The following is a 26,744-nucleotide window of genomic DNA, read 5'->3' as shown; positions in this document are numbered from 1 at the left end:
CGCTGCAGTAGGACGTTCGCGAAATGATCCTTATGACGTCAGACAAACTGCCTACAAATAATCACGAGTAATCCAACTAGCTCACTAAATAAAGAACCTTGCAAGTATCAAAGAACGTAAAAAATGCTGCTTGTTGAGTTGTTTCTCATGAAAAAAGAACCGCCGGGAGTTACAATGGAGAATGGCACAAGATGTTAGAAAATTCAACTTTTTCCTGGTTAAACTAAACAGGCCGTGCCATCTAGCGGGGCCCAATTGAGCCAAAACATGTCTGCCATTTCGGAACCTACTTTAGGAAATTGATCGATGGCCGCTGTTGCTGATGCGGCTCCTGGTGCTTTAGTTTCGCTAGTAGTGTCGGCGACCGTACAGTAAAAAGCCGGGCAACGTTGTGCACAACAACAGTGACGTGAGACTTTCCGCTTCTAGAGGCGGGTAAATTAAAGTGCGCTACCTGACGCAGACCACTACAACATAATTTCATTTCAAAATAAGCACTTCCTTGGCACAAGAGGTTTCTGGACCAGTAATCCAACAATAAAGGTCGGCAACTTTCATTCTCCAGCTCGCACATTTGCCTCAACTGTACTGCTGACATCACTTCAAGTCGACCTATGAGAAGTCTCCGTTAAGAAAACATGGCAGCGCAGCCATGTTTGCCAAGCCATAGTTGAGTGAGGTTTGTAGTACCATACTGGTTCGATTGTGCCACCATAAAGATATTTTCTCTTTCATACGTTGTGCAGCAATGTGTGATGATGCACATGGTTGACTGAATATTGCATCGAAATGTTTTGAAATCGGCGTGTCTAATCATTACTGAAGCAGGAAAATAACAATTGGGCACAGCTTTATTCCTCTTCACGGCTGCTTTAAAACAATAGATAACGAAAATCTTTTTCTTTTAAGTCGATTGTATTGACCCGCCACGACTCCCAACAGCTTTCTGCACTCCCAGTTGTTTCGCAAATACCTCCGGGATAGGCAACCTTAGAACAAGCAATGACATCATGTGACGTCGTGATAACATGACCAATTTGAGAAACTTATTTCTGATGCCACGATGATGGCATCACAAGGTAAAATTTGTCACTTTTGTTGTAGCTGACGGCCACTTTTCGAACTTGATGAAGCATCCTAATGCGTTGTCATTTGCTCATACCTTCTCTTGAATGCTCCTGTGGGTGGCCTCATATTTATAGGCACCATGATTAGTAGATGTGCTTGTACTGCATTGGTGGCCGCAACAGGAACGGCTGGCCAATGTTTCTGTAAGAGAGCAAATGTGAAAAATAAAGAGCGCACATTTCTTAATTGCGTCCTGAACGAAGCATTGCTTTTTCAGAACTTCAATTTATTACAACCTGATTATTACAAACATAATTATGTTGTATTTGCTCAAAGCTACACCAGCGCATCAGGCTGATATTTTTTCCGATTTTACCGGAGTGCTTTTTGCTAAAATCCTCGGGTGCCATAAAACTCTTTCATACTCTGAACTTCTCCAACCAAGTTGCCTTACCAATTTACTATCTAGAAAACGTGTTATAAACAAGAGGATATTAATCACATCCATGGTGTAGTATACATTCCACTCAAAAATATGGGTGAAGTGTAGATATTCACTGAAGCCCCTTAGGGTGAGAACATGATAAATAATGACACCAACCACGAAAAGGAATACAAATAAGACATTTCAGCTCTCATGATGGGAGTCTTGTTCAGAGTGACAACTAGATGCAGTGAAAATATGCTTATGAGGACTTCACAAGTGACACAAAACCACGAGTGTAGATAAGAAAGAATGTTCCATGTGTTATCAATGGTTCTATGTGTTATGTGTATCCATTGTTTGAATCAGCATTGATTGCAAGTGGTGTCCTGAAAAGTTTTTTTTTCTAAGCTTATGCCATTATGCTAATCTATTTTGTTGCTCATGTTTTCAGGGTGTTTTGCCAAGGCATTGGAAGACACCTTTACCTCGTTGACATCATTGACATGCTGTCTGACCTTATGTTCGAAATTTCCAGTCTCACTGATATATACACAATCACAGTCTACAAGGTACTCAATAGGCATCAAGATACCTTTCGTTTTTGTCCTTCATCTTTACCAGCCGATAATGCAATTTGTAGGAACGGAACTACTTGGACATCGTAATGGTTTTTGAACTAGTGCCTGGCTCGCACGCATCAGACACGTACAGTATAGCGGCACGTTTTCTTGGGAACACACGATCAGATCTTTGCGGCTGAAAGAGCTGGAGTTTAACCAGAGTTCGAGTAGCCGGATGCTAAAACATCTCTGTGCACTTGCTGTAGGTCAGCAGCCCTGCTAGTCTGCATTGTGCAGATGCTATTGGTTCTAGCGACAAGTGAGACAACCACCGATATATTCTGGTTTGTCAATTGCACCAAGTCAATGCCGGTACCTGATGTTGTGTGTTTTTTTTCTGTAGACGGGAAACTTCAAACTGCACTGGTCACAATTGACTAGGACTAGCAAGCGTGTGGCCGCACTTGCTGTCTTCCAGAAATGTTTTGGAGAAAGAAGTATCGTTGATGGCACACGGCACCACACACCAAATTTTTTGGGTAGTTTGTGGCTTCCTCGATAAGCTCCGTTTTTAAAATGGATGCCACAAAAAACGAGAAAAAAGAAGCACTGCTCGTTAAATTGGCATGAGAAATACATTTCAAAAACGACGCTGTTGTTTGGCGCCCAATGTGCCATATTCAATGCTCCTAACTGCTGGTATTCAAAATGGCAGTATAACATTATTGGCAAGCTCCCAAGCAGGTGATTATTCAAACACATTCCAGTTCTGCATGCACAATGAAATGCAGGTAGAAAAGCAACTAGCGCACTATCGAGAAGGTTGGAGTCAGTTACCCCCTGAGAATAAATGTAGAAATGGTGGGTGCATATCTCGCCACACAATGCTAAGGTCACAGCATATGTTTTTTTGCCATTGTAAACACGTCTAAGCTCATTTCCGAAAAAAAGTAACCACATACCTATGCCCTGGATAGTATTGCAATACGAGCGATACATCGTGAAAGTATTTCACTACTGAGATACCAATACATTTTTAAGAAGTATCTCGATACAGCAGTACAGACACTGAAAAGTATCTCTGAAATACTATCGCAATACCGCCCAGCCCTTCTCTTGAGACAGTTGTACACTAACAACTCCTTTAAGTGTCAGACAATTCAAACTGTTCCTTATAGTTTTCAAAGGCAGTCCTCTCTAATGGTCGATTCCTGCTAAAGAGATGCATTTTGGTTACAGTTTTTTTTTTGAAGAAAGGTAATAGTTCCAGCAGGGTGGGTCGTGACGTTATATGTTCCTCCTCTGCTAAGCCGCCTGACCCCCCCCCCCAGGTACATATCAATATAATGAGAAAGAATGCACTTTGATGGGTGGTGTCTGATGGCATCGTGCCTAAAGCCACAATTTTATCTGTTACCTTGCTGGAGCCGTCTACAGTTTGGTGAAAAAGGGTAGGAGGAGCGGAGTCCATTCATAGAGAACAAATGCTTTGCTGGCTGCTGTTTCCTACTAGTGCTGCTGTAACCACTGCACTGTCGCAGAAGGAAACACCATTCAGCAACTATCACAGCTGTTTTCATTCTAAGTGGCCACTCTCTGACAAAAAACTAATTCCATAAAGGACTGCATTGTCTTGGTTTTTTTAACTCTGATCATACAGTTAACGTCCGATTTCTCGGACTACCGAAATCCTGGGCATGCCTGATTTCCCGGACTGATCTGTGGCACCATCAAGTTCCCCATACAGTCAATGTATTAAAAAGTCCAAAATTTCGGACATTTATAGCTTTCACCGTCCAATTTCACGGCTAACTTTTTACTGCTAACAGCGGACTTGAAGTCACTATCAGCACCACTATTTTGGTTCTTTTCGTACCCTCGAACCCACTGTGACGTGGCTGCCGTACCCTCGACACCGCAAATGCCGGAATCTAGCGCACGCCAATTTGTAGCCAGCCGTGGCTTAGACAAACCTGTGGCCACAACTGCATGATGTTGTTACTAATGTTACTATAAGGCTGTGCTCCGGTGGGAAAGCTACGCTGTTGAACTATAGTCTGCCGTCGGCATGCTTCCCGGCTAATAGAAGGCGGTAGCGCAACAGACTCCCAGGAACTGTTTTCGCCACGCCAGCTTTAAAATGTACGCCGAGACGGCAGTCTCACCTAGAGAGGTCAGCGTGTGTAAAGAACTTCCAACTGTGGTCGTTGCTTCAACGACCCACACGGTGCTGGTGTTTCGATTTCAGCCGGGATAACCTTGGAGGGCTTTGCCAACGCTAGCGAAAATCTTGAGCTGTGTGTGGAATTTACCGGTGACGAAATCATTCAAGTTACTAAAAGTTTCGACAACTCCGACACAGAGATCAAAGAGGCAGAGCCTACACGGGCAACAAGTTCGGTGTTGACGCGAGCATGACATCGTCATAGGTGTACAGTGACAGCATGACATCAACTGATACTGAGGCAAACATATTCGGGGCAAGTGGAACTCCGTGCAAACTTAAATAAGCGAGTCCTTTTAGCGCTTAATTTTCACAAATGCGGTAGCGTCGGTCACATCAAATTTTTTCTTTTCGCTTTTTATAATACAAACGGCTCTTTTCGAGGACACCTAAATGATGCATTTGCTGAATTGCAACGAGAATCCTGTACTCCTGCCGTGACCCTTTCCGTCAGTGAAAAATACCTATTGTAAAAGTGTATTTTTTCTTCATTCGTTTTTCAAGACTGTCTGATTTTCCGGACCTTTCGCAATCCGTTGAGTGTCCACGAAATCGGATGTCGACTGTAGAACATTAATACAAAGGGCTATTTCAGGTACCACTTCCTTATTGTGGAACAAAAAGCGTTGAAATACCATGAAGAGGCCAAAGAAAATGTGTTAGGGTACACATAACCACAGCACTCACTGACTGCATAAAAATTCATTTTTTTTAAATTTGACAAGGCAGCATGGAATAAATATCACTTACTGTGTTCATTTTGCAGCATGTCTTGCAGCTTGTCATTTCTCTTCTCAAGTATTTCTATTCTTTCCTCTAGTCTTTTGTTTTTTTTTCTTGAGCTGCCTCGTAAGGTTCCTCTCTTTTTCGAGCCGACTCAGTTCGACAAGCTCTTCTTCGGAACTCGCACTGCTTCGGCGCCTCTTTGTTCTTGGTTGCAGATTTTTTTCTTTTTTTCTTTTTTGAATGCTAGCAAATAAACACATCAACCCAAAGCCAACATCACTGATTAGAAGCCGAAAACGAGCAAATATGCCAGGAAACATCCACGCTCCATTGATACAAACATAATTCAGGTTATAGCAACTACCTAGCGTATGAAGTTCAGTAAGGTTGAAAGCTGGGCTAGTTGGTGAGATATCATTTCAACATATGGTATAGTAGCGCAACCTCGACTGGGACCTGAGGACAAGAAAACACGCCACTGTTTGTGAGATTAGCGAGTGCAGTGTTTTCTTGTCCTCAGTGTTCCCATCAAATTTGCGCTACTATACCATATGTTAAAATGATATGTAGCATATTCCAGCCATGACTAGTGAGCATTGTAACACCCTGTCACACGGCAAATCTAAGTCCTTCGTTTGCAATGTCCTTTCTTTGCTGTCACACGGGGAAACTAATGCCATTTGATGAAAACGACCTTTTCTGTGGAACGAGTTCCTGCAACGCAATCGCATTCGATTTCTGACTGAGTAGTCTCAATGTCAGGGACTTTTAGGGAAATATACTTGTATATATATATATGTATATATATACATTTTATAATTTATGAAGATCTTGTTCCTTAATAGCTCAACTTATTACTGGTTTGATGACATAATGGCAGGTGCAAAAGTTAAAAAAAAACAAATTAAGGGACCCTAAAGCTTTGTTTTTAGGAGTTGAAGGCGATAAGGATATCCTGTTGCTACTACGTGCATCGAACACTTGGTGCATGAAACCTTTTTGAACTTCTTACGCATCCACTACGAGGCCTTAAGGAAATAGGTACAGTAGCGCGTGTGCCTTTGGAAGTGGGTGACCGGTTTTAAACCTTCAAGCCATTATGATAATGACATGTTATGACGCCCGCTAGAAATGGCAAGTTATACCACGCATTATTACTGCTATATTTCATGTTGCATTGTAAAGCATGTATACAGGACGTGTGTGTTTGTTAAGTATGAAAGGTAATTTCACTGCATTTCCAAGCAGAGGAAGTTCGTTCATTGTATTTCCAAACAGATGCGTGGCCGTGTGGTAGAACATCCGTTTGCCATGCAAATGAACTACGTCTCAAGAATTTTTGTTGTTTATTTTATTTGCATCATTCTCAGTTTTTTCAGTAGCGTATAAGATGATTTTTTCGCTCACAACCAATGATGCCTATGCCGGGATTACTGCAAATCGAGCTTTCTAATGCCATAGCGTTAAAAAGAAGCTACTCTCCATGACAGCAGCTGAACGCAGGGCATGTTTTGTTTGTGCCCTGTTGTCATTATTGCCTGTATTGTGGATATTAATCATGTGGTGACTAAGGTGGTGACTACACGAAATCGTTGCTGCTGTCTCATTTCTGCAGCGGGGGAGTAGGTTGTGCACCCTGCTTCAGTTGACTGTACTCATGCCCGGTCATACCATCGGCCAACGATATTCGAGTGTGTCGTGCAGCTGTGGCAAGTGTTTTATTTCAAACTGCCACTTTTTTATTATAGGTGCACCTTTCCACCCATAAAAATTATTTTTGTGGACACACGCATGTTACATACAAGTTTTATTATATGTTTATTTTTCCCAAAGCCATGGGTCAGGAGGGCTGAGGTCGGGGTCATCATTTCAAAACGACATTTGTTTTTGTCATGGGACAGCACGCAGGTAAAATGAAATTATGTCCGCTCAATGTAATTTGTTGTGAATGGCATTGAATTTGCCGTGTGACAAGGGTATAACATCTTTCACATTGCAAGGCGTCCCGATAACCACCACAGCCACCACAGTTGCAGTGATATTCGATTTCAAAGAGTACGATTTCCACCCCCCCACCAGACTAGCGCTAAATTGTCTAGAAAAATTCTTAGTTGCATCACAAAATCAATAAACACATAGTTACCGTGACTGCAACAAAAACAACTATGCCATACCAACTTTTGCTACATAATAGGATAAAAGCGACAACACCAACACACGATGTCATCTAAAAAGCTTACAAATGCATATCTGTGAAATTTAACATGTTGCTGCTCAGTGCCTGCTATTCTCTCTAAAGTCACTCTGTGCAAGGCAAAGTTACTATTTGTGTAACAAGCAGCCATATTATGCCTACCTAGCTTACTGTACACTGATCAGATTTATATACAAAGAGTTTTAGGTAATCAATTACTTTTCCAAAACTAACATTATGGGTAACTCAATTAGGTTTACTGGTCGTTGATTACCAGTTATCATTTACTTTTTTCATAAATAATCAAGTTATAACCAGTATTCTACAGCACTTTTTGTCCTAATACCCTGTAAGGACCCCCCTCCCCTCTTTGCCAGTCAATGGCCACAACAGACCGCACATGCATGCTCCTTTCCTTAAGGCCTTCTCAACTGTTCGAAAGCAATGGGAGAGTTTCTCAGTATGTTTTGCCACCTATCGGTTGCAAGAGTGCTGCAACCCTGACTTTGCATCTCCTGTGTCCCGTACACATCAGAAGACTGTTGCTCGATGTAAAACCGCGAAATGGCAATTGTCCACTGGGAGGGCGATTATTCAAGAAACTGTAACTTTATCACCACTTCAAAACTTATGCTCAGTGTACACTAGCTGCATTATCTACACATTGTGCCCCGTAAGAAGAGCCCTCCAAGACTTTTGTCCTTTCAAAGAACTTCTGAGCAGCTTCCACTGCTATAAAACGGCCAAACACAGTCACGGGGGAACATCTCGTCCTTGTTTTGCAGCTTCATGAAAATTAGAAATATGCCATTTTAATACAGTTATAAGTGCTATAAGTACCAAATCTGGCAGCATAGTATTAACACCTATATTTGAAAATGTACTCACTTCTTGCCCAGGTGCCTGATGCAGGTCACGGACGATTTTAAGAAAACAAAAAGTTTCATGTGTGTTACCTTTTCAGTTGTCTCTTCTTCACTATGTCATAAAATACAGTGTCAGGAAACGACAGCCGTTTTTTCCCCATCTTCTGGACAAGGTCACTGAAGGTGGCTACAGAAATTATCAAACGAAATTAAATTTCAGCAGGCCACTTAAGCACCAATGTGGTATGAAGACCACAAATGCATGCAAAGTACAACTACATATCTATTCTACCACAAAAGTTTCGTTCTGCAGAAAAAAAACTGCGCTGTACATGCATTCACTTCTAGATGATGCAAGACAATGGCTGATGGTAAGAGTTATGCAAGTATTTAAACCTTGAGACAAACCACATGTTGCTAGTTATAGCACAATCTCAATTATTTACCAGGTGATTACATATGAGCTATTGGAACACACATCATCAAAACAATTAGTCAAAGCTTTTGAACGTAATTCAGTCTGTGTGAGCAACACCATTCTTAGGAATGCTTATTAACTGTCCCACAGTAGCTTTTTGAAGTGCTATTTTATTACCAATGCAATCTATTCCAGAGAAAAAAATATCTAATTACATTTAACTCGTCAAAATAATTTTGGCATTGCCATATACTTGTAGCTTCAACATGCAGCAGTTCAAAGATCTTGTCAATTGAAATGTCTAGTTGCAAAGATTGCATCAAGTTCAAACTAGAACAAGATAATCAGAAATTATTTGTAGCTCAGCTGATCGCAAGTTGGGCATTCAGTTCAGTTTATTACCTTAAAGGCCCCCCTTTCTAGGAGGGGAATTACATAAGGGGTGGGGTTTTTAGGTTAACAATAAGCAAAAAGAGTTGTTTTAGCGTTGAAGATGATCAATAATACGATCTTGAAAGGCAGATGATGACATTTATGGCGTTGTTACTAGACATAGTATATACCCGCATTACCGAACAGGCCTAACCCGCCTGAACTGCCTATATGTCGACGGACCGCACGCTTTAAATTACTCGACCAGCTGCACATTATAACATTCCACGGACATTCTAATTGATCTTGGCGTCCACCAGGATGACTGTCACTGTGAATAAGTGCACAATTTGTCTTCTAATTTCCTAGATTACAGAATGATCACTTGCTCGCTGTTTTTCCTGCTACGCACGTGTTTTGATTAAGCCCAATTGTGGTGCGTTTGTGGACTGAAAGACTGGTGAAACATTCCAATGACATTTAGAGTATACATGAAAAATGTTTTGCCTCTTTGTATAGCAGCCCGCAAGGTCATACCGTATTCCAAATCATAAATTGAGTGCCCGAGACGACCACCACGTGCACACGAAAAAAAGCTACGTGGGCTAATAAGCATGAACAACTTAGCAGTGGTTGCGCAACCACCACCAATGGGTCAAATAAGGCACACTGAAAAACACAGAAGATATTTCGTGCGTCTTATTTTGAATACGCGCCGAATAACACACGTGCAAGCAGCGACGTCTGCCATGCATTTTTCCTGTATTGTAAAACAGATTCCTAAACGCCACCAAAATTAGCACCTCGAAGAAGACAGAACTCACCACCAAGGAGGATGACGTCTCCTCGATAATACCCTTCGTCGACGTGCCCTGCTTCATTGCTCTTCCAATATATTTCTTTGTGTTTTTGGCAGTCAGCCACACTCGCTGGCTTGATGTCCTTATGAGCTTCACGCTCACTATAGCCCGGTAACCGTCGTCGTAAACGACGTAGGCCACCTTCGGTGCTGCCGGCATAATTAAGTGGGAGCGCAAAATCAACACTGACTCCAAAAACAAAAAAGAAAGACTGCAGGGACTACTACCGTGGCACGTCTCATGGGACTCATCCAAAACATCCAGTACTTCAACTGTAGTGTACTGCACTTGGATTGGCTAAAATAAACATGCTAAAAACCTGACTTGTAAAACGTTTAGTGATTGTTGCGCCACCTAATCTGTAGAAGGTATACCATAATATGTGTATTTTAAAGTAAATGTACGCGCAAAATAATGTGTTTCTGTCACTAGATGACACAACATGCTAGTGAGTTTTTTAAAAAAAGGGTTGTGTTTCATTTTTGATGATTTGGACTGTTGTAGAACAATGTAATTACAACTCATTCAACTCGAAAGGTCTGTTTAGTATTTTTAGTTTACTCACCTGTATTGCTTCTTGAGGGTGTTTTTTACTTCTATTTTGAAGGGGGGGGGTTGGTGGGTTCGTGGGGCGAACATGTTATAAGGTAGCGTTATGTTTGAGGAAATGAGTTACGATACCAGCTAGAACATTACAAAACTTGTGGTTTGTGCAGATCCAAAATGCGAACACATGCCACATCTACCACTTAACAGGACACTGGAGGAATAAATAAAATGTACTTGATTGCATCTTTTTTGTTCTTGCTTAATTTTAAAAGCGTTGGTAGACGTGCGTGTTTTACACATCACCCCTAATCTTATTTATGAATATACAGGCGCGACAAGAGAATGCCAATCAATTAATGAAGAACCAACCTATAAACCACTGCACTGCTGTTATGCGATATTCACTGAACGACACGATAAAAAAGAAAAGCGCACGGCTTGCTATAATTATCGAAACAATAGGTATTTGCATATTAGAAATGTAATTGTGGAATGATAACACTCGCAATAACAATATAAATGTTGTGGTTTAACGTTCGAAAACGATTACGAATGAGACATGCGCCTTAGCGGCGACCGCATGGAATCCATAAACGTCCACTGAAGTCTAAGTACAAGGGCCTCAAGCATATTCGCCTCTACTAGAAATTCGGATTCAAACACAGACCTTCGGGAGCAGCAGTGAAGCAACGGGAAAGAATTGATTCACATACCACACGGCATGTGAATGTCCACCTTCGGGACTGTATTAGGCTAATTTAGGGCTAAATAATGAGTCCATCTTGGTAGGAAGTGAAGCCACTATTACACAGGACACACAACACAAGCGCTTGTGTTGTGTGTTCTAAGTAATAGTGGCTGCACTTCCTACCAAGATGGATTCATGCCAACTGGCCCAATACAATTGTTTATTGACTTACATTTACAGTTCGGCGGGCTCTTCATTATTAACGTTTCTTAAGCGCTTGTGTTGTTTGTTCTGTGTAATAGTGACTGCGCTTTCTACTAAGATGGATTCGTATCAACTGATCCGATACAATTGTTTATTAAGTAATGAGCTCGTCTTGCAATATCGGCATATAGTTTCGATTCGGACGCGAAGATCAGAGCCAACATTGCCTTCATAGAAACCACATTTGTCACAACATAATATTTCTATCTTGAGTATTTGCGCGTACAAGTCGTCAAAGCAAAAAAAAATAATAGCCCGTTTTATCCCGTGAGTATACTCATGTGCGTAACATGTACATGTACTTCAGATCGGCAAAGGAGGACCAACAGTAATGCTGAAGCATTCGATGGTGCCCTGCGGCATAACTAAAATTGAAAGAGTTGCATGTCGACATTGGCCAGCAATCATGTCTGCATCTTTACATGTTAAATGAATGCAAATATATGCATGTGCGCTGAGAACAACTATAAGCGGCAACATTTTCTTAGGTCAATCTCCAGCGTGTTTACTATCTCAGGTTATCCGAGGTGTCTACTTGTACCCAGGACCCAGGATGCAGCCAAAGATTTCTTTTGGGGTGGGGGCAGGAGATTGAACCGCCCCCCCCCGCTACTGCAGTGACCTGCATGGTAGTAATGCAGGTGTGACCTGGGGTGGCTCGAGCGCGTGGAAAGCGGATATGTGGGCTTGAAGCATTGCGCTCAGAGAACTGCAAACATGGAGAAAAGACGGATACACACGATCGGTAGTGTTTAGTGATTTTACTTTTTCCTTTTTCCGGCTCTCTTAGTTGATTCAGCGGATAAACTTTGGGGTCAGGTTTCCGGAAAGTGCTGTTGAGATATGACAAATTTCGACAATCGACAACTGCCGGTGTAAAATTCTCGTTTCGGAGCTGGCTCTTTATACAGAGGCATTCAATGATGGGCTTATGAAGGAAAGTACTTTTAGGTAGCCGCATCAGGGGGTTATAATAACAGTTATGAGCAGACCATTATTTTATGAAACTCTAACCACGGACAGACAATCTCTCGGTCCCGTCCTTTGTTAAAAAAAGTCTGTGCAGTGATAAACTTGCAGATAACAAAAATATTGCATTCCTTGAAGCGACTACTTTTATGACCACCTGTTACGTGCTGTACATAGCAAAAGTACACGTCAATTGCAAGAGTCTAAACACCATTGTCGACGACAGCGCCAATTTTTCTTTAGTGGGTTGCCGATCGTCACATGTTTTGCTTTTACATTGTCTGCATTCCGCCACTATGTTCATTTTTCATACGTTTGCATTCCAGGCACTATACCGACTATAATGCTACTGCTGTTAAACTGGTAGGTGTTCTGTGGGTTAATGCTGTCATTCATCCGTCGTCATCCGTATCGTTACCTCCACCATTGTATCGTGGTCTTCAGTTGTGCTTTGTTTAGCTAGTCATGAGTCAACTAACTGCAAAGAAACGTCGAAAGCTGTATTTAGGACCAGACACTGAATTTGTAGTACCCCGTTCGACGCGATGGTGCAGCCAGCAGTCGACCAGCAGTGCTTCGGCAACCGCTACGACTCGTCTCGCGGGTGTTTTGAACTCGCCACCAGACAGTTCTCACGCTTCCCGGGCATCACCAGGAGACTGATGTCTCGCGGACGGCTGTTCTGTTGACACGAGTTCTATAGAAGTACGAACATAGGTGCCAGAATGAAGCGACGACTCCTTCAACAGCGCGCATGGCGCAGGTGACAATGCATACCAAAGCCCCGAAGAATGCCCTGACAACGAAAGCAATCATTCAGAAAATGACAGTGAAGACGGTGACACTCGACCTTTCCGAGATACAGATCAACACCCAAGCTCCGGAACCGAAGAAGATAGTGGCGACTACCTTTGTGGAGACGGCGCTTCTGTAGATCGAGACCAAAACCCTGGAGCCGAAGGAGACATTTCTGGCGACCGTAGTTCTGTGCCCTCGTTCAAAGAATCAAAATTGCTTGCCAGATGCGTCACGAATTTTGGAACAAAAACACTTCCGGGATCAGCAACCACAATTGCAGTCGCTATCGTTCTAATAATGTCGTTCATAGCGGCTCACGGCCTTTCCTTGTCTGCTGTGGACGACTTGTTGAAACTTGTGGAAGCCTTGTTCGGTTTCAAAAAGTGCGGCCTGCCGCAGTCAAAATACCTACTGAGAAAATTGTGGTCCGCGAAATGCGATTCCGTCAGCAAATACCATTATTGCTGTAGTCAGCGTGGCAAGCTGCTCGACATTTCTAGCGACAAAATCCACCTGACTTGAATGTCTGCTGGAGTACTGTGAAGATGTCGGACGTTAAAAGCGGGGGCACATTTTTTTCCATTCTGGATGTTGGAATGCAACTTTCCAGCACTATAGAAAGTCTCTCTGGTGTTTTGTTTGAGAACCTCAGCAAGTTGAACCAGCAGGCAGAAGTCGGGTGCCACTTGATTCGTGACATCACAAGTGGCATGATGCACCGCAATTTGCGAGAAAAGGGTGTGTTAAAGTGGAGCGATTTGACTATTACCTTGAACACGGATGGCAGCCCTTCATACAAATCATCTAGATCCTCAATATGGCCCATACAAATGATAATAAATGAACTTCCTGCGCCCTACAGATATAGAATGTTATTCTCGGAGGCTTATGGTACGGAAGAAAACACCCCAACATGCTGGTCTTTCTGGAGAAGTTTGTTGAATCCTTGTGTAGGACTGGCGAACTTATTTGGAAATGCTCTTCAACTGTTATTCACAGCAAGATTTACACCATCTGTGTCTGTGTTGATGCACCGGCGAGGGCAGCAGTTGGCAACCAAGTTCAGTTCAACGGCTTTTTTGGCTGCCCGTGGTGCCTGGCTTGTGGAGAAAGCCAAGAGGGTAAGTGCACAAAAATTCATAAAGCCGAGTGCCTAAACAAGCTTTCATAATGCTTCAGCATCGTCACCAGTGTTTTTTTAGGCAATTCGAGAATGCCCTATAGTTGTGTATGAGGAAAAGTGTTTGTGTGGCGTAAGTAGACTTTGCAGTTGCTCACTGCTCGTTCATTCTGTGGGAGTGCAAAAAAGAAAGAGCATGTTGACATTTAGTGAATATTCTTACAAATGCACCTACATGTGTCTTCTCTGTGCGCAAAATTTGAAAAAAATAATTCAGTCAGTGCAGGTACTACCGAAAGAATGTATGTCGAATATGGCTTTTGAGCAGTATGTGCTCATTGTGCCGATATTGTCAAAACGCATTGTGAGCAATATTAGTTTGAATAGCAAATTGATGTTTAGTCAATGACAGAGGCGTAGCCAGAAATTTCTTGGAAGGAGGGAAGGTAGTAAACTCACATTTTTGAAATGGTAATTTTTTGTTCTGTGCCACAACAAAATAAAATTTCGCCGATGGTGCACAGGTCCAGTGCTCCACCCTCTAGCTTGTAGAGGTGAATGTGACGTGTGGAAGCGCAATAATATTAACAGTAAATATAAGTACATGTAGTATTTACCATTCTAAAAAACCATATGAAAACGAGGGATGCCGTGATGGAGGGTTGTGGAAATTTCAATCATTTTATGTTCCTCTAACCTGCACTGGGAACACACAGGCCCCTACCATTTTGCATCCCTAGAAATGCAACCACTGCAGTTGAGATCAAACTTGTGACACTATGGCGTTGCTAAAGATATCGTTTCTCTCTATAGAGCAGTCAATTTCATGAACACTTTTGCACTCACCAACTGCGTTTAAACAGTAATATTAGTGTTGCATCTCATATAGCTTATGATAGTACATATATCTACGGTATTATGGTCACCTTTGCACAAACATTTCACAACACCACCGGCATCTGTAAAATCCAACACCTGCTGTTAAAACGAACAGAGGGTGGTAGATGGTCATCATTTGTTGCTTCTAGTGGGGATGAAAGCTAACTGTCTAGATTAGGTATCTCATTTTAATAAATTGAAACTGTACCCTCTCACATTCTCAACGGAACCTCGCCTTTGCTCATTGAGTGTTCATGAACATTTATTCCAAATGAATCCGTGAATTTCATTGAGTGATTCTGGACATTATCTAGAAAGCTGACTTGAATCCTCTTTTTTGCAGCGGCGGCTGCAAATGCAGCGGCGGCTGCATTTCCGATGGAGGCGGAAATGTTGTAGGCCCGTGTGCTCAGATTTGGGTGCACGTTAAAGAACCCCAGGTGGTCGAAATTTCCGGAGCCTTTCACTACGGCGTCTCTCATAATCATTTGTTGGCTTTGGGACATTAAACACCACATATCAGTCAACTTGAATCTTTTTGTTTTAATTCATGCCATAAAGCAAACGGTGAAAAAAAAACAAAACAAAAACGATAATTCAGAAACACTCAGCTGGTTCAACAGTGGCACACATAAACACTTGACAGTGGAAATCACAGATATCATTGAAGGTGAACACAGAAATTCACGACTGAATACACTGCAATATGCTGCACCTTGCAAAATTACCTTCATTTCAAAAGTACTGACACGGTACAGGTTCAAAAGTAAACGTGTGAAGGCAGTGTGCTTGTCATGGCAGTTGTTGTGGCGTACTCACTTTCCCATGAACAAGTAGCTTGTGCGCCTGTTTGGTGGTGCTTGCGTCCTTGAGGAATGTCTATTACATTTACTCAGTGAAATACTTATCTTGTTTTTGCTCTATTTCACTGCAGCGTGCCTAATATACTTGAATGCAGAACCTGATGTGGAGAGGACATCAGCAGACATCCGAAGAGACATGACCGTGGCATCAAACTCAATCAAGAATTAAGAAACATCTAAGAGCAGTGTCTCCCCTAAAATAAATTGCTGCTTAAAAGGAACAAATGCGTCTAATATGATTAGGTATAAACTCAGTTGCAACATTGGTGATCGGTCAGTAAACTTAACTCCTAATAAATGGAACATATTTTTCTTGTCCTTTCAGGGTCCGTTTAACTAGAGTTTACTGTAGTAGTCTTTTGTCGTTGGTATCCCCAATCGGTGTGTCATGAATTATGTTGACATGAAATGTGACATGCATTATGTTGACATATTTGGTGGTGTTTTATGGTACAATGGTTATGTGCAAGCCCTTCCTTGCCAGAGTCTTCATTAGTGATTTGCTTTCAAATCAGGATGGTAGCCCACTTTGGGCTTTGTTTTTTTCTGACCTCTGATTTATTTTATTTAGAAATATTGTCTCTGTTCACAAAAGTAGCAGAAGTGGGTAGCAAATTTATCATGAACCATATAACCAAACAGACGCTCAGTCATTGGTTTATTGGTGGCATGCAGTTGTAAGGTGGTGGCTTGTCTGGCTCTATCTCAGGATTGCCTGAGTCAGGTCAGCAGTAAATGCTGTACCTCTGTTGGTGATGAGAAGCTCTGGAGCGCCATGTCAAAGGACGATGTTCTCAACGATGAACTTGGCCGAAGATTTCTGTCGGTGTCACTAGGTGACCTGTGGCTGTACAGGTTTCCGGGCCCTCTTAAGCCCCGAAACCAGTCCCTTACTTCAACCTCACAGCGAACGTCCTACTGACGACGGAATAGTCAGCTCCCATGACGACGAGAGCTCTGACGCTGTGGCCATTGATGAGGACGTCGAGGTTGCTAGTTCGTTGCCTGGTGTTGAGGTTGGGTCATGGCATCAAATCACGGCTACGATGGTTTGTACCACTGTTTCGACGTTGCGTCATCAGATCTTCTGGCCGCGAAGTTTCCACGTCGGAACTATGTTGAGGTTGTGATGGGTTCTTGAAGTTGTGTAGCGGTATTGTCGCCGTCAGTGATTGTTCTTCGGTTGTTCGTCCTGCAGCAACTGCGCCTCTATAGGTTGCTGTGCTTAGTTTTCCGAATATGAGCCAAACGGCCGGCCCCAGGCCTAGCCAGTGTAAAACCGGCAGTGAGGTGACATGTAGGGACCAGGTGAAGCTGAATGCAAGGACTCTCGGGGTGTCCACTGTGTGGCTGCGAGGTAGTCGGTGATGGCGCGCATTCTTTAACACCACTGTGGACCGGCGCTTCGATAGCGAAACCACACAGCCTTATTTGGTGGTACTGGCAGCGGCTGTAGGTGTGACCAGTTTCTTCGCAGTAGTAGCAGAGAGGTCGGGGGCACAACACACGTCGGTTTTTGCCAGAGCGTAGCACTGGCCAGTGGGTGGACGGTATGGCAGTGGGGGTGTCTGGTGACAAAAATGCATCAGCGCAGCCTCGCAGCCTCTTCTCGTGGACGTCGAGGTGGAGTGTAGTGTCGGGCAGCAGCAGCATAGCTCATGGCTTGGGGTTGCGGTTGCGATGTCTCAGGAATATTTGAGAGCCGGATTTTCTGTCTGACAATGTCTGCGATCGATGAAACTTGTGGCTGGCATGACAGAAACATTCAGCGAAGTTCTTCCCGCACTACGGCCATTATGGTCTTTCGAGCCTTGTTTTCCAGAGGTTCGTACTCTGGTGGTAAACATTGCTGCCTGCGGCTTGTTGGCTGCTTGTGGCCAGCGTGGGCGTCTTCACCGCGACGTAGAATGAGTACACGGCTTGACGGGGAAGTCTAGCAAATGAAAGAAGCAGCACCTCCACCAGATGTCACGGGGGCGTGACGGGGACAATGGAAGCAGACTGTGATTGCGAGATGAAACTGTTTATTTGGCTAAACTTGTGGCCCATAAACTGAAGGTCAGATTACAGCGATTCCCACTGGCACTGATAGCAGTAAACAGAACGTTGGCCGTTAATTAACTGGCAAGTGGTTAGGTGCATCAGCGTTTATACATTTGCCATCGACTATTCTAGCATTCTCGTTAGCAGTTACCTAGGTTCTAGAATATTCTGCAATGTTCCAGAAGTGGGAGTTCTCTTGACAAAGTGATCTACTGCAGTCTTAAAGCTTCTTGAACATTGCAGGTGCGGTTTGTGTTGAGAATTACTGGCAGTAAAGTAGGGCAATGACAAAACTTGAGGAAAGAATATGGCAATACAAAACAAATTAACAGGTGATGTAGTTCTGTAATTTGCTCAACAAACTTTTGGAAAAGCAGTATGTAGAGTAGTTCGAGATTTCAACTACCAGTAGAACAAAATCTTTTAAAGCAGTTCAAGTGTGACCGGTAAGCAACAGTCCATATGCAATGTCAGATTGTACATACACTGGAATATATGAAAGAGAGAGGTTCCTGAATGTGATTATAAGTGTGAATGATCCTGCGAAGCATAACAATTCGTTGTTGTAAGCACTCACATTTCAATGTCTGCAATAATAAAACATAAGCATGCAATCAAGCTAAAAATGTGAATGTAACAAGTGTAAATGACTTTTATTGCTTTTTTATGAACCTATTTCATGGTATTTCTGCAATTGTGTCACACTGTGAGGTGGCTGAACAGTTTAGGTGTATTTCAGTATCGGGCAAACCAATGATTTGTAAACAGCTGACTTTCATTTTTTGTTGCATTTTAAAATCTTCATTTAAGGTAATCGTTTTGATGGCCTTGTTATTTGTGCTTTTGTATATTACAGCATTGTAACTGCAACTATTGTCCTGGCAGTGGTGTGTGTATGAACAAATAAATAAATTACATGATGGCTCTGCATTCCATTGCTGTGGAATGTGGATATATGCCTGTATGTAATTGAAGCCATGCATCATTTTGTATTAAGCAGCAGAAAACCTCAATAGCAGCAGCTATTTTTTCTAGCCTTGCATTATGGCGATGTTTGTTTTTGGAGGTTTTCTGTAGTAGCTGTACTGAGTGTCAATGTTTATTTTTGAGGTTTTATGTACCAGTTGTACTGAGTGGGGAGTATGCTGCACCAATAGTACAAAGCTATCTTAGTATTTTCTTGCCTTGCATTGTATTGATTTCGAGATTTTATATATTAACTGTACTGGAGTAGAAGCATGTCCCCTGAGTCTGACTCGTACAGAATTGACCACTTCTTATGTAAAAATAAAGAAACATGTTTTTTAATCTTTTGTGTGGAAAGCAATTTGCTACACGGAATGAAAACTTTATTACAAAGTGGTCAAATTTTAAAACCTTTTCACATGCCATATGAATGAGACATAAAACATAATAAATAACATAGACATACATAAATTCCACTCTGACACAAACAATAAAATATATACCAATCAAGAGCAGGCAGAAGGCTATTTTACCTATACAGAGACCCTCCACATGTATTCTAAACTATGTCACAATTTAGCCCGATATGGTTGCGTAATTCACTCTTTTACGTTAGGATTAAGGAACATCAATCAGTAGCACATTTACAACATTTGTATGAATTGGCTTTTGTAGACAGCACAAATTTTGTAAATTGACTTGAAAATGTGGGGAAGTAAGCTAATTATAAATGTAACTAAAAGGTTTTGGGAATATATCTTATATACTTTGGGATATACTTTATTGTCATGACATATACAAAATAAAAATTGTTTACTTCATGTAAAAGGACCAAAAAGTAATTGAGTTAAAAACTTATGGTCCTTTTTAGGCCCTTCTAATTTCAAAGAAATGTTATACATGTCTTACGTGAGTTATTTCAGAAAAAAATATATAAAACTAATTGAGTTAGGAGATGTGGCATTTTTAGGCTCTTCATTTTTTCAAAGGTTAAGATGAAAGCACACAAAACACAATCTTGAGAGCTATTTGCTCTTATTTAGCTTTTAAGCAATAAGTACAGCCAAGTACATTTCAGGAGCAAGCAAGCTTGTGCCACCATAACGCCATTCAACTATTTAAAGAAATGCATTGAAACTTGAACTGAATATTTGAACCAATTTTGTTTTAATACATAAGTGCCGTTGGAAATACATGGTTGGCTGGTGCATACATGCATACGTACATTCAACAAGCTGTTTTCAAAAGTTCGGAATAAAAGTTTGAGAATTATTTGCTCTTATTCATATTCTGACAAATAAACACTGCCAAGTACGGTTCTTAAATGAGCAAGCTTGTGCCAAGCCAACGAAACTCTCCGATTGACCATTTCAAGCACTGCGTGAAAACTTAAGCTGAAAATTTGACGTAGTTTTTTTCAACAACCTAGCACTGCAAAACCTTTTTTAACATTTTATGATAAAGTTTATGTGCTTTTTTATTGAGGGGAAGTTTAGATGGATGAATGGCATTATTGAGGTCTTTCAGTGTTTAGGGCACAGAGGGCAGCTGCTACGTCAGAAGTGAGAGGCCTTGCCCCACGACCGTGTCATGCCCTCTTATAGATAGCGCAGAGCTGTGCCTCAAGATCCGAGGTGCATAGAGCTCATTCGCACTTTTCCTTGGTAATCCTGGCTGCTTGTGCCTTGAGGCAATGCCAGAGCATGTGAGTGAGACTACGTGTACGTACCTCTCCGGAATCTAATTCAGGTTGAATTGTCTGTTATATTTTTTGTGTATTGTGTGTATAATAGGAAGTTATTCACTATTTACCAGATTAATGAAAGGATTATTCATTGCACAAATACATTTGAATGATCTTTTGCATAAATATCATAACATAAATTGTGCAAATGTAAGTATGCATACAACTAAGGTGATCACAAATGAAATTACTTTGGTAAATATATGATATACTTATCTATTTTCTGTAGCTTATATTTGCATCTCATGATATATACAAATTAAAATTGGTGATTTCTTGAGATTTGTACAGCTAACTAATAAAGCTGAACAAGTTAAAAATTTGGGTACTTCAATACCAGTGAAAGTTATACTTGCCTAAATATTCTGTATAATAAGTTCTATTCATGTTCTACATTCATTCTTAAGGGTGACATTGAGCCTTATGCAAGTCCTATAAATGGCCTCCATTCAGCCCCATTAGCTCCTATATTGTGCTAGATGTGACCTACATAGCATTCCCATAGCTCCTACATACCCCTATATGTTCTTCCCCGGTTCCATTTAGCTCCTACATAGCTCCTAAATACCCCTATATGTTCTGCCCAGGTCCCATTCAGCTCCTACGTAGCACCACGAAGGTCCTGTATAAGCCCTATATACCACATTTGGTCCTCCCACAGCTTCTGTATAACCCCTGTAACCCCTGTATTAAAGCATGCGGATCCTGTATGAAATTATATAGGTTTTTTCACTGGGGCCACGCATACAAAAAAAGGGAAAAGAAAACCTTTGGTGTAACAAATGGGCATTCCGCAGTGGAGTACCTGGAAGGATTATTTCTACTATTCTCACGGGCTCTCCCGCGCAAACGCGAGGACCGGGTGGCGCCTTGACGTCTACAGACAGTGTGAAAGTGTACGGTGGAGGTAATCCGCGCGCACCCTTCAGATTTGTGACATGGGGGAGCAGCAGAACACCTTTTGTTGGTTCGAGGAATGTGACCCTGCCACAGCGCTTGTGCCGGGTCCGGTCTGACTTCTGTCAGCCTCCGTGGCTCCAGGACTCATTACTGTGTTCTGCACGGATAGCCGCCCGCGGCGTTGAATGACGAAGAAGCGGCGGCTACGGAGATTTTCGCGGTAGACGCCAAGCTGCATGGAAACGTTGAGACTTGGTCTGGACATCGGCTCATCAAGTACCGGAAGCATCGGTACCATTGTTCGCCCGTAATTAAAGTGTCTTGGGACAGCTCGCCCATCCCTCTCTCTGAGGCTTGAGTTTGTACATCGTTACTTGCTCGGCTTTGTTTGGGAGAGGGTTTTCTACTGGTGCGGGCCGCGGGGTGGCCGTCGAAGATGATACACTGCGACTTACAAGAAAATATACCGCGTCGATAGTAGCAATTGGTCTGGTTTCCCAGTAGGGCGGAGTAGGGTGCTAGAGGTGCGGTCATTTGCAAGTCGCTTGCGCATCCTCGGGACCACCACCCTGGCGAGCTCCGATAGTCAGGATCCGGTGAAAGCTTCACTGCGGCGTGAAATTCTAGCCACACAATTGCTCTCGCAATTTTTATTAGGCCTGAGGAATCCGGTCCGCACATTTGTTCTCTCTCGGGACCGGAAAACGTTTGACGAGGCCATTGCCATAGCGGCAAAGGAGGAATAGAATGAAAGTGTCGTGGAGCCATTCGTTACCCGTTCGATACCTAGAAGAGGACACGGATGTTCCTGAGATGCATAGCCGCCTTGAGTGCCTCGAAAAACTTGTGGAGAGCTTGGCAGTACGCAATAAGGTGAAACAGAATCAGCAGGAATTCCTTAAGCGGCTCCCTTATTCCGGCGGGTGCTCTAACTGTGGCAGGTTCGGTCACATTCGGCGAGAATGCCATCGGTACCGGCGACGAAAGTGGAATTCGGCGGTTGGCAGCCGCATTCATAAAGACAAGGAGTTGGTGACAAAATTTGAATCTGGAAACCTAGACGCAACTCCTCCTCATAACGTTGACGCCCAGAGGTCAATAGCGGTCGTAAATATTCGCGAGGAAACAAGCTCAGTAAAAACGAGTCGCGGTTCACCGTGTGCGGAGCATATTGAGACATTGCGCGGTTTTAATAATTGATAACTTCATCATTTGTGTCGTCGTGTGTTTTTTTATATGCATCCCCTTGTATTGTTACAGTTACTTTCTTAATGTGCCTGCCCTGTGTCGAATGTCGCAAATGTCCAAGTCATGTGTTATAATTTTGTGTAGTAGTTTATGTTCGCGGTATACGATGTTTTAAATAATAATAAATTAAATGAATCAGTAAACGGGAACAGGTCGTAGCGTCTCTTACTTCCCGGCCTCAGCACGAATCCCTTTATGTGAGAAGTGTTTGAGACACGTATCCAAGAGGGAACCGGATAAAAAGGGGTTGAGTGGTCTTCCCTCTCTTTGGTAATCGGTGGCGTAGCGGGGGACGTCTTAAGGGGGGCAGCGGTGAGATTACTGCTGGGGCAACGGTACGAGATTTCACCCTCGTACTAGAGAAGGAGAGGCGGCAAAATGAACGAGCAGGCTACCAAGATGACTGACAGAGACGATCCACTAGAAAAGAGCACGTTAATGTTAGCGGACATGGTTCCGTTGTTTACGGTAGGCGATACGGGTCCGGATATTAGAGTTTTCTTGAAAATTTTGGAGCAGGTTGGTCGCTTGAGTGGATGGCGGGATAATGAGCTGATCTGCATAGCACGATGCAAGATGGTAAGCGCGGCGCACGATTTTACGTGGTGGGATGATGGCGTCGCTGCGGCTTCAAAATTTTCTTAGTTCAAATATTTGGTACTCAAGAGGTTCGATACGGAGCCACTTATCTTCAAAATGGAAAGGTTTTGAAACGCGAGGCAGAAGGCAGATGAGGAGGTGCGGTCATTTGCAAGTCGCTTGCGCATCCTCGGGACCGCCACCCTGGTGAGCTCCGATAGTCAGGATCCGGTGAAAGCTTCACTGCGCTGCGAAATTCTAGCCGAACAATTGCTCTCACAATTTTTATTAGGCCTGAGGGATCCGGTCCGCAGATGTCTTCTCTCTCGGGACCCTAAAACGTTTGACGAGGTCATTGCCATAGCAGCGAAGGAGGAACAGAATGAGAAAGCGTCGTGGAGCCATTCGTTACCCATTCGGTATGTAGAAGAGGACACGGATGTTCATGAGATGCATAGCCACCTTGACCGCCTCGACAAACTTGTGGAGAGCTTGGCAGTACGCAATAAGGTGAAACAGAATCGGCAGGAATTCCTGAAGCGGCTGCCTTATCCCGGCGGGTGCTCTAACTGTGGCAGGTTCGGTCACATTCGGCAAGAATGCCACCGGTACCGGCGACGAAAGTGGAATTCGACGGGTGGCAGCCGCATTCATAAAGACAAGGAGGTGGTGATAAAATTTGAATCTGGATATCTAGACGCAACTCCTCCTCATAACGTTGACGCGCAGAGGTCAATCGCGGTTGTAAATATTCGCGAGGAAACAAGCTCAGTAAAAACGAGTCCTGGTTAAACGTGTGCAGATGTGGTTAATGCAATTTCCGTGATCGAGGACGACGTTCCGCCATTGAGCGATTGTGTGTTTGGGGGAACTCTGGCACGCCGGTGCCACTGGGTGAAACAAAAGCTGTCGAAGTTGCTGGAGCGGATACAGACGGTTTATCTGCAGTTTCTACCTCGAAGGTCCCACGAGACAATGAGGCATTACCAGTAGGAGTAGCAGATGTGGAGTTGGATGAGAATAGGTTTTCTGAGGATGCAGTTGTCGGAGTCGTGGTCGACACGGTGGTAGACCGAACGTTAGAGAGACTAGATGAGATTAAGGAATGCCTATATCGCAACGGGGTGGTTTTTGTGGGGCCAAAGGGGAAGTGCAACACACTCGATGTACACCGCACCAAACCCGGACATGCGCAGCGGTGGTCTTGTCTGATAGCTTCACACATGCCTCACTCCGCGACTGAGTTGAGTAGGTGGAAGTTCGGACTATCCAACGAGGGTCCGGCACTCGTAGTCGGGGAAGAAGTCTACATACAGGTAGACGCTGAGCGCTCGGGGATTGGCTAGGGTCATAAGAGTCCGCAATGTTGTATGCCATTTTATATCCTATAATTTCTACACGGTCATTGTGCATGTGTGGAATGAAAGCGTATTGAAATGTGTGTATCCTCTGTTTGGTTGTGCCGAGAGTGGACAGTGCAGGCGAAGTGTGTGTTGTGCTCGCATGGTAGTGAACCTTCTGCACACATGACTGAATGCTCCGTGCCAAACCATCCGACGAGCAGCTGTGACCAGTGAGCGTTTTGTCCACGCATCATCCACGAGTTTCTGCGGTGATTCTGAAGGTTTCAAGTGTGTTGTGCACGGTCGAAACACGGAATCGAACTGCTTCGTGGTGGGTGATGATACAGCGACAATCACAGATTGGTTCCTCTCGGCGACGAGCTGCCGCCAGGGCTGAATCACAAGTGTGCTGTGTTCGCTTACCGTATTCCTAGGACTGCCGCAATGTCTCAATTTCGCTGCGCAAGTCGAAGGCGCTATGCGCCCGCATTTCTCGTGTTTGAATTTCCCCGCTGGGAAAATTCTTCTGCAAGATAAAGAGATTGTGACGTTCCCGAAAACACGGACTGAACCCCGGTCCTTTCAAAATTTTTTCGCTCGTTTCTACGCATAAAAAACGGGAAAAGAAAACCTTCGATGTAACGAATGGGCATTCCGGAGTGGAGTACCTGGATGGATTATTTCTACTATTCTCACGGGCTCCCCCGCGCAAACACGAGGACCGGGCGGCGCCTTGTTGTCTACAGACAGTGTGACAGTGTACGGTGGAGGTAATCCGCGCGCACCCTTCAGATTTGTGGCATGGGGGAACAGCAGAGAGCCTTTTGTCGGTTCGGAGAATGCGACCCTGCCACAGCGCCTGTGCCGGGTCCGGTCTGACTTCTGTCAGCCTCCGTGGCTCAAGGACTCATTACTGCGCTCTGCACGGATGGCCGCCCGCGGCGTTGAATGACGAAGAAGCGGCGGCTACGGAGAATTTCGCGGGAGACACAGAGCTGCATGGAAACGTTGAGACTTGGTCTGGACATCGGCTCATCAAGTACCGGAAGCATCGGGATAATTGTTCGCCCGTAATTAAAGTGTCTTGGGACAGCTCGCCCATCTCTCTCTCTCTTTCTGAGGCTTGAGTTTGTACATCGTTACTAGCTCGGCTTTGTTTGGGAGAGGGTTTTCTACTGGTGCGGGCCGCGCGGTGGCCGACGAAGATGATACACAGCGACTTACAAGAAATTATGCCGCGTCGATAGTAGCGACTGGTCTGGTGCCCCGGTAGGGCGGAGTCGGGTCCTACAAAAAGGGACTACGAGACGATACGGGCGATCAGAGATGCGATGCGAGGAGAGGTCAGAGAGAGACGATGCGATGAGCTCGAGATGGTAGAGAAGCTAAGATGGAAATCACTGAGAGGCACGATGTAGGCGACGATGACGAAGACGATGAAGACGCTGGAGAATTGGACAGATCAGACCTCGACGCCAAGAACTTATCTTCGGCCCCGATTCGAGCAGCGAACTCCGAGGCCCCGACTACATGGACATTCTGTGAGACGAACTTCACCTCCCTTACTTAAACGAGCTTTGCGGGAAAAGATGCGGCATATTGAGACAGTGCGCGGTTTTAATACTTGATAACTTCATCATTTGTGTCGTCGTGTTTTTTATATGCATCCCCTTGTATTGTTACAGTTACTTTCTTTATGTGCCTGCCCTGTGTCGAATGTAGCAAATGTCCAAATCTAGTGTTATAATTTCGTGTAGTTGTTTATGTACGCGGTATACAATGTTTTAAGTTAAAAATAATTTAAATTAATCAGTAAACGGGAACAGGTCGTAGCGTCTCTTACTTCCCGGCCCCAGCACGAATCCTTGTATGTGAGAAGTGTTTGAGACACGTATCCAAGAGGGAACCGGATAAAAAGAGGATGAGTGGTCTTCCCTCTCTTTGGTAACCGGTGTCGTAGCGGGGGACGTCTCAATATCACAGTAGGCTCGCCATTAGTGCAGCCATGTTTCACGGTAAAGAAGACAAGGAGGCTTGCGTACTGCACAACACACACAGGCTGCTCGGTGCCCCCAG

General features: G+C 43.6%; 2 protein-coding genes across 7 annotated transcripts in view; both read right to left on the bottom strand.

The window, feature by feature from the left end:
• Nucleotides 1–26,444, bottom strand: part of LOC142784697 (uncharacterized) — a 69,661-nt gene extending 43,217 nt beyond the window's left edge. Inside the window, exons 1-3 of one of the 2 annotated variants that reach the window (XM_075883189.1) lie at nucleotides 9,680–26,444; nucleotides 5,030–8,252; nucleotides 1,163–1,269 (exon numbers count right to left, since the gene is read on the bottom strand). In XM_075883189.1, the coding sequence (XP_075739304.1) occupies nucleotides 1,163–1,269; nucleotides 5,030–5,048 (126 nt within the window). In that variant the 5' untranslated portion in view covers nucleotides 5,049–8,252; nucleotides 9,680–26,444. Of the gene's footprint in view, nucleotides 1–1,162; nucleotides 1,270–5,029; nucleotides 8,253–9,679 lie in introns of those variants that run through there. The other variant, XM_075883188.1, reaches the window with a different exon arrangement.
• Nucleotides 1–26,744, bottom strand: part of LOC119185467 (uncharacterized) — a 631,054-nt gene that overhangs the window by 577,326 nt on the left and 26,984 nt on the right. The window lies entirely within an intron of this gene.

This window comes from Rhipicephalus microplus, unplaced genomic scaffold (assembly GCF_043290135.1).
Source record: "Rhipicephalus microplus isolate Deutch F79 unplaced genomic scaffold, USDA_Rmic scaffold_15, whole genome shotgun sequence".
NCBI lineage: Eukaryota > Metazoa > Arthropoda > Arachnida > Ixodida > Ixodidae > Rhipicephalus > Rhipicephalus microplus.
This window is presented reverse-complemented; position numbering and strand designations above follow the sequence as displayed.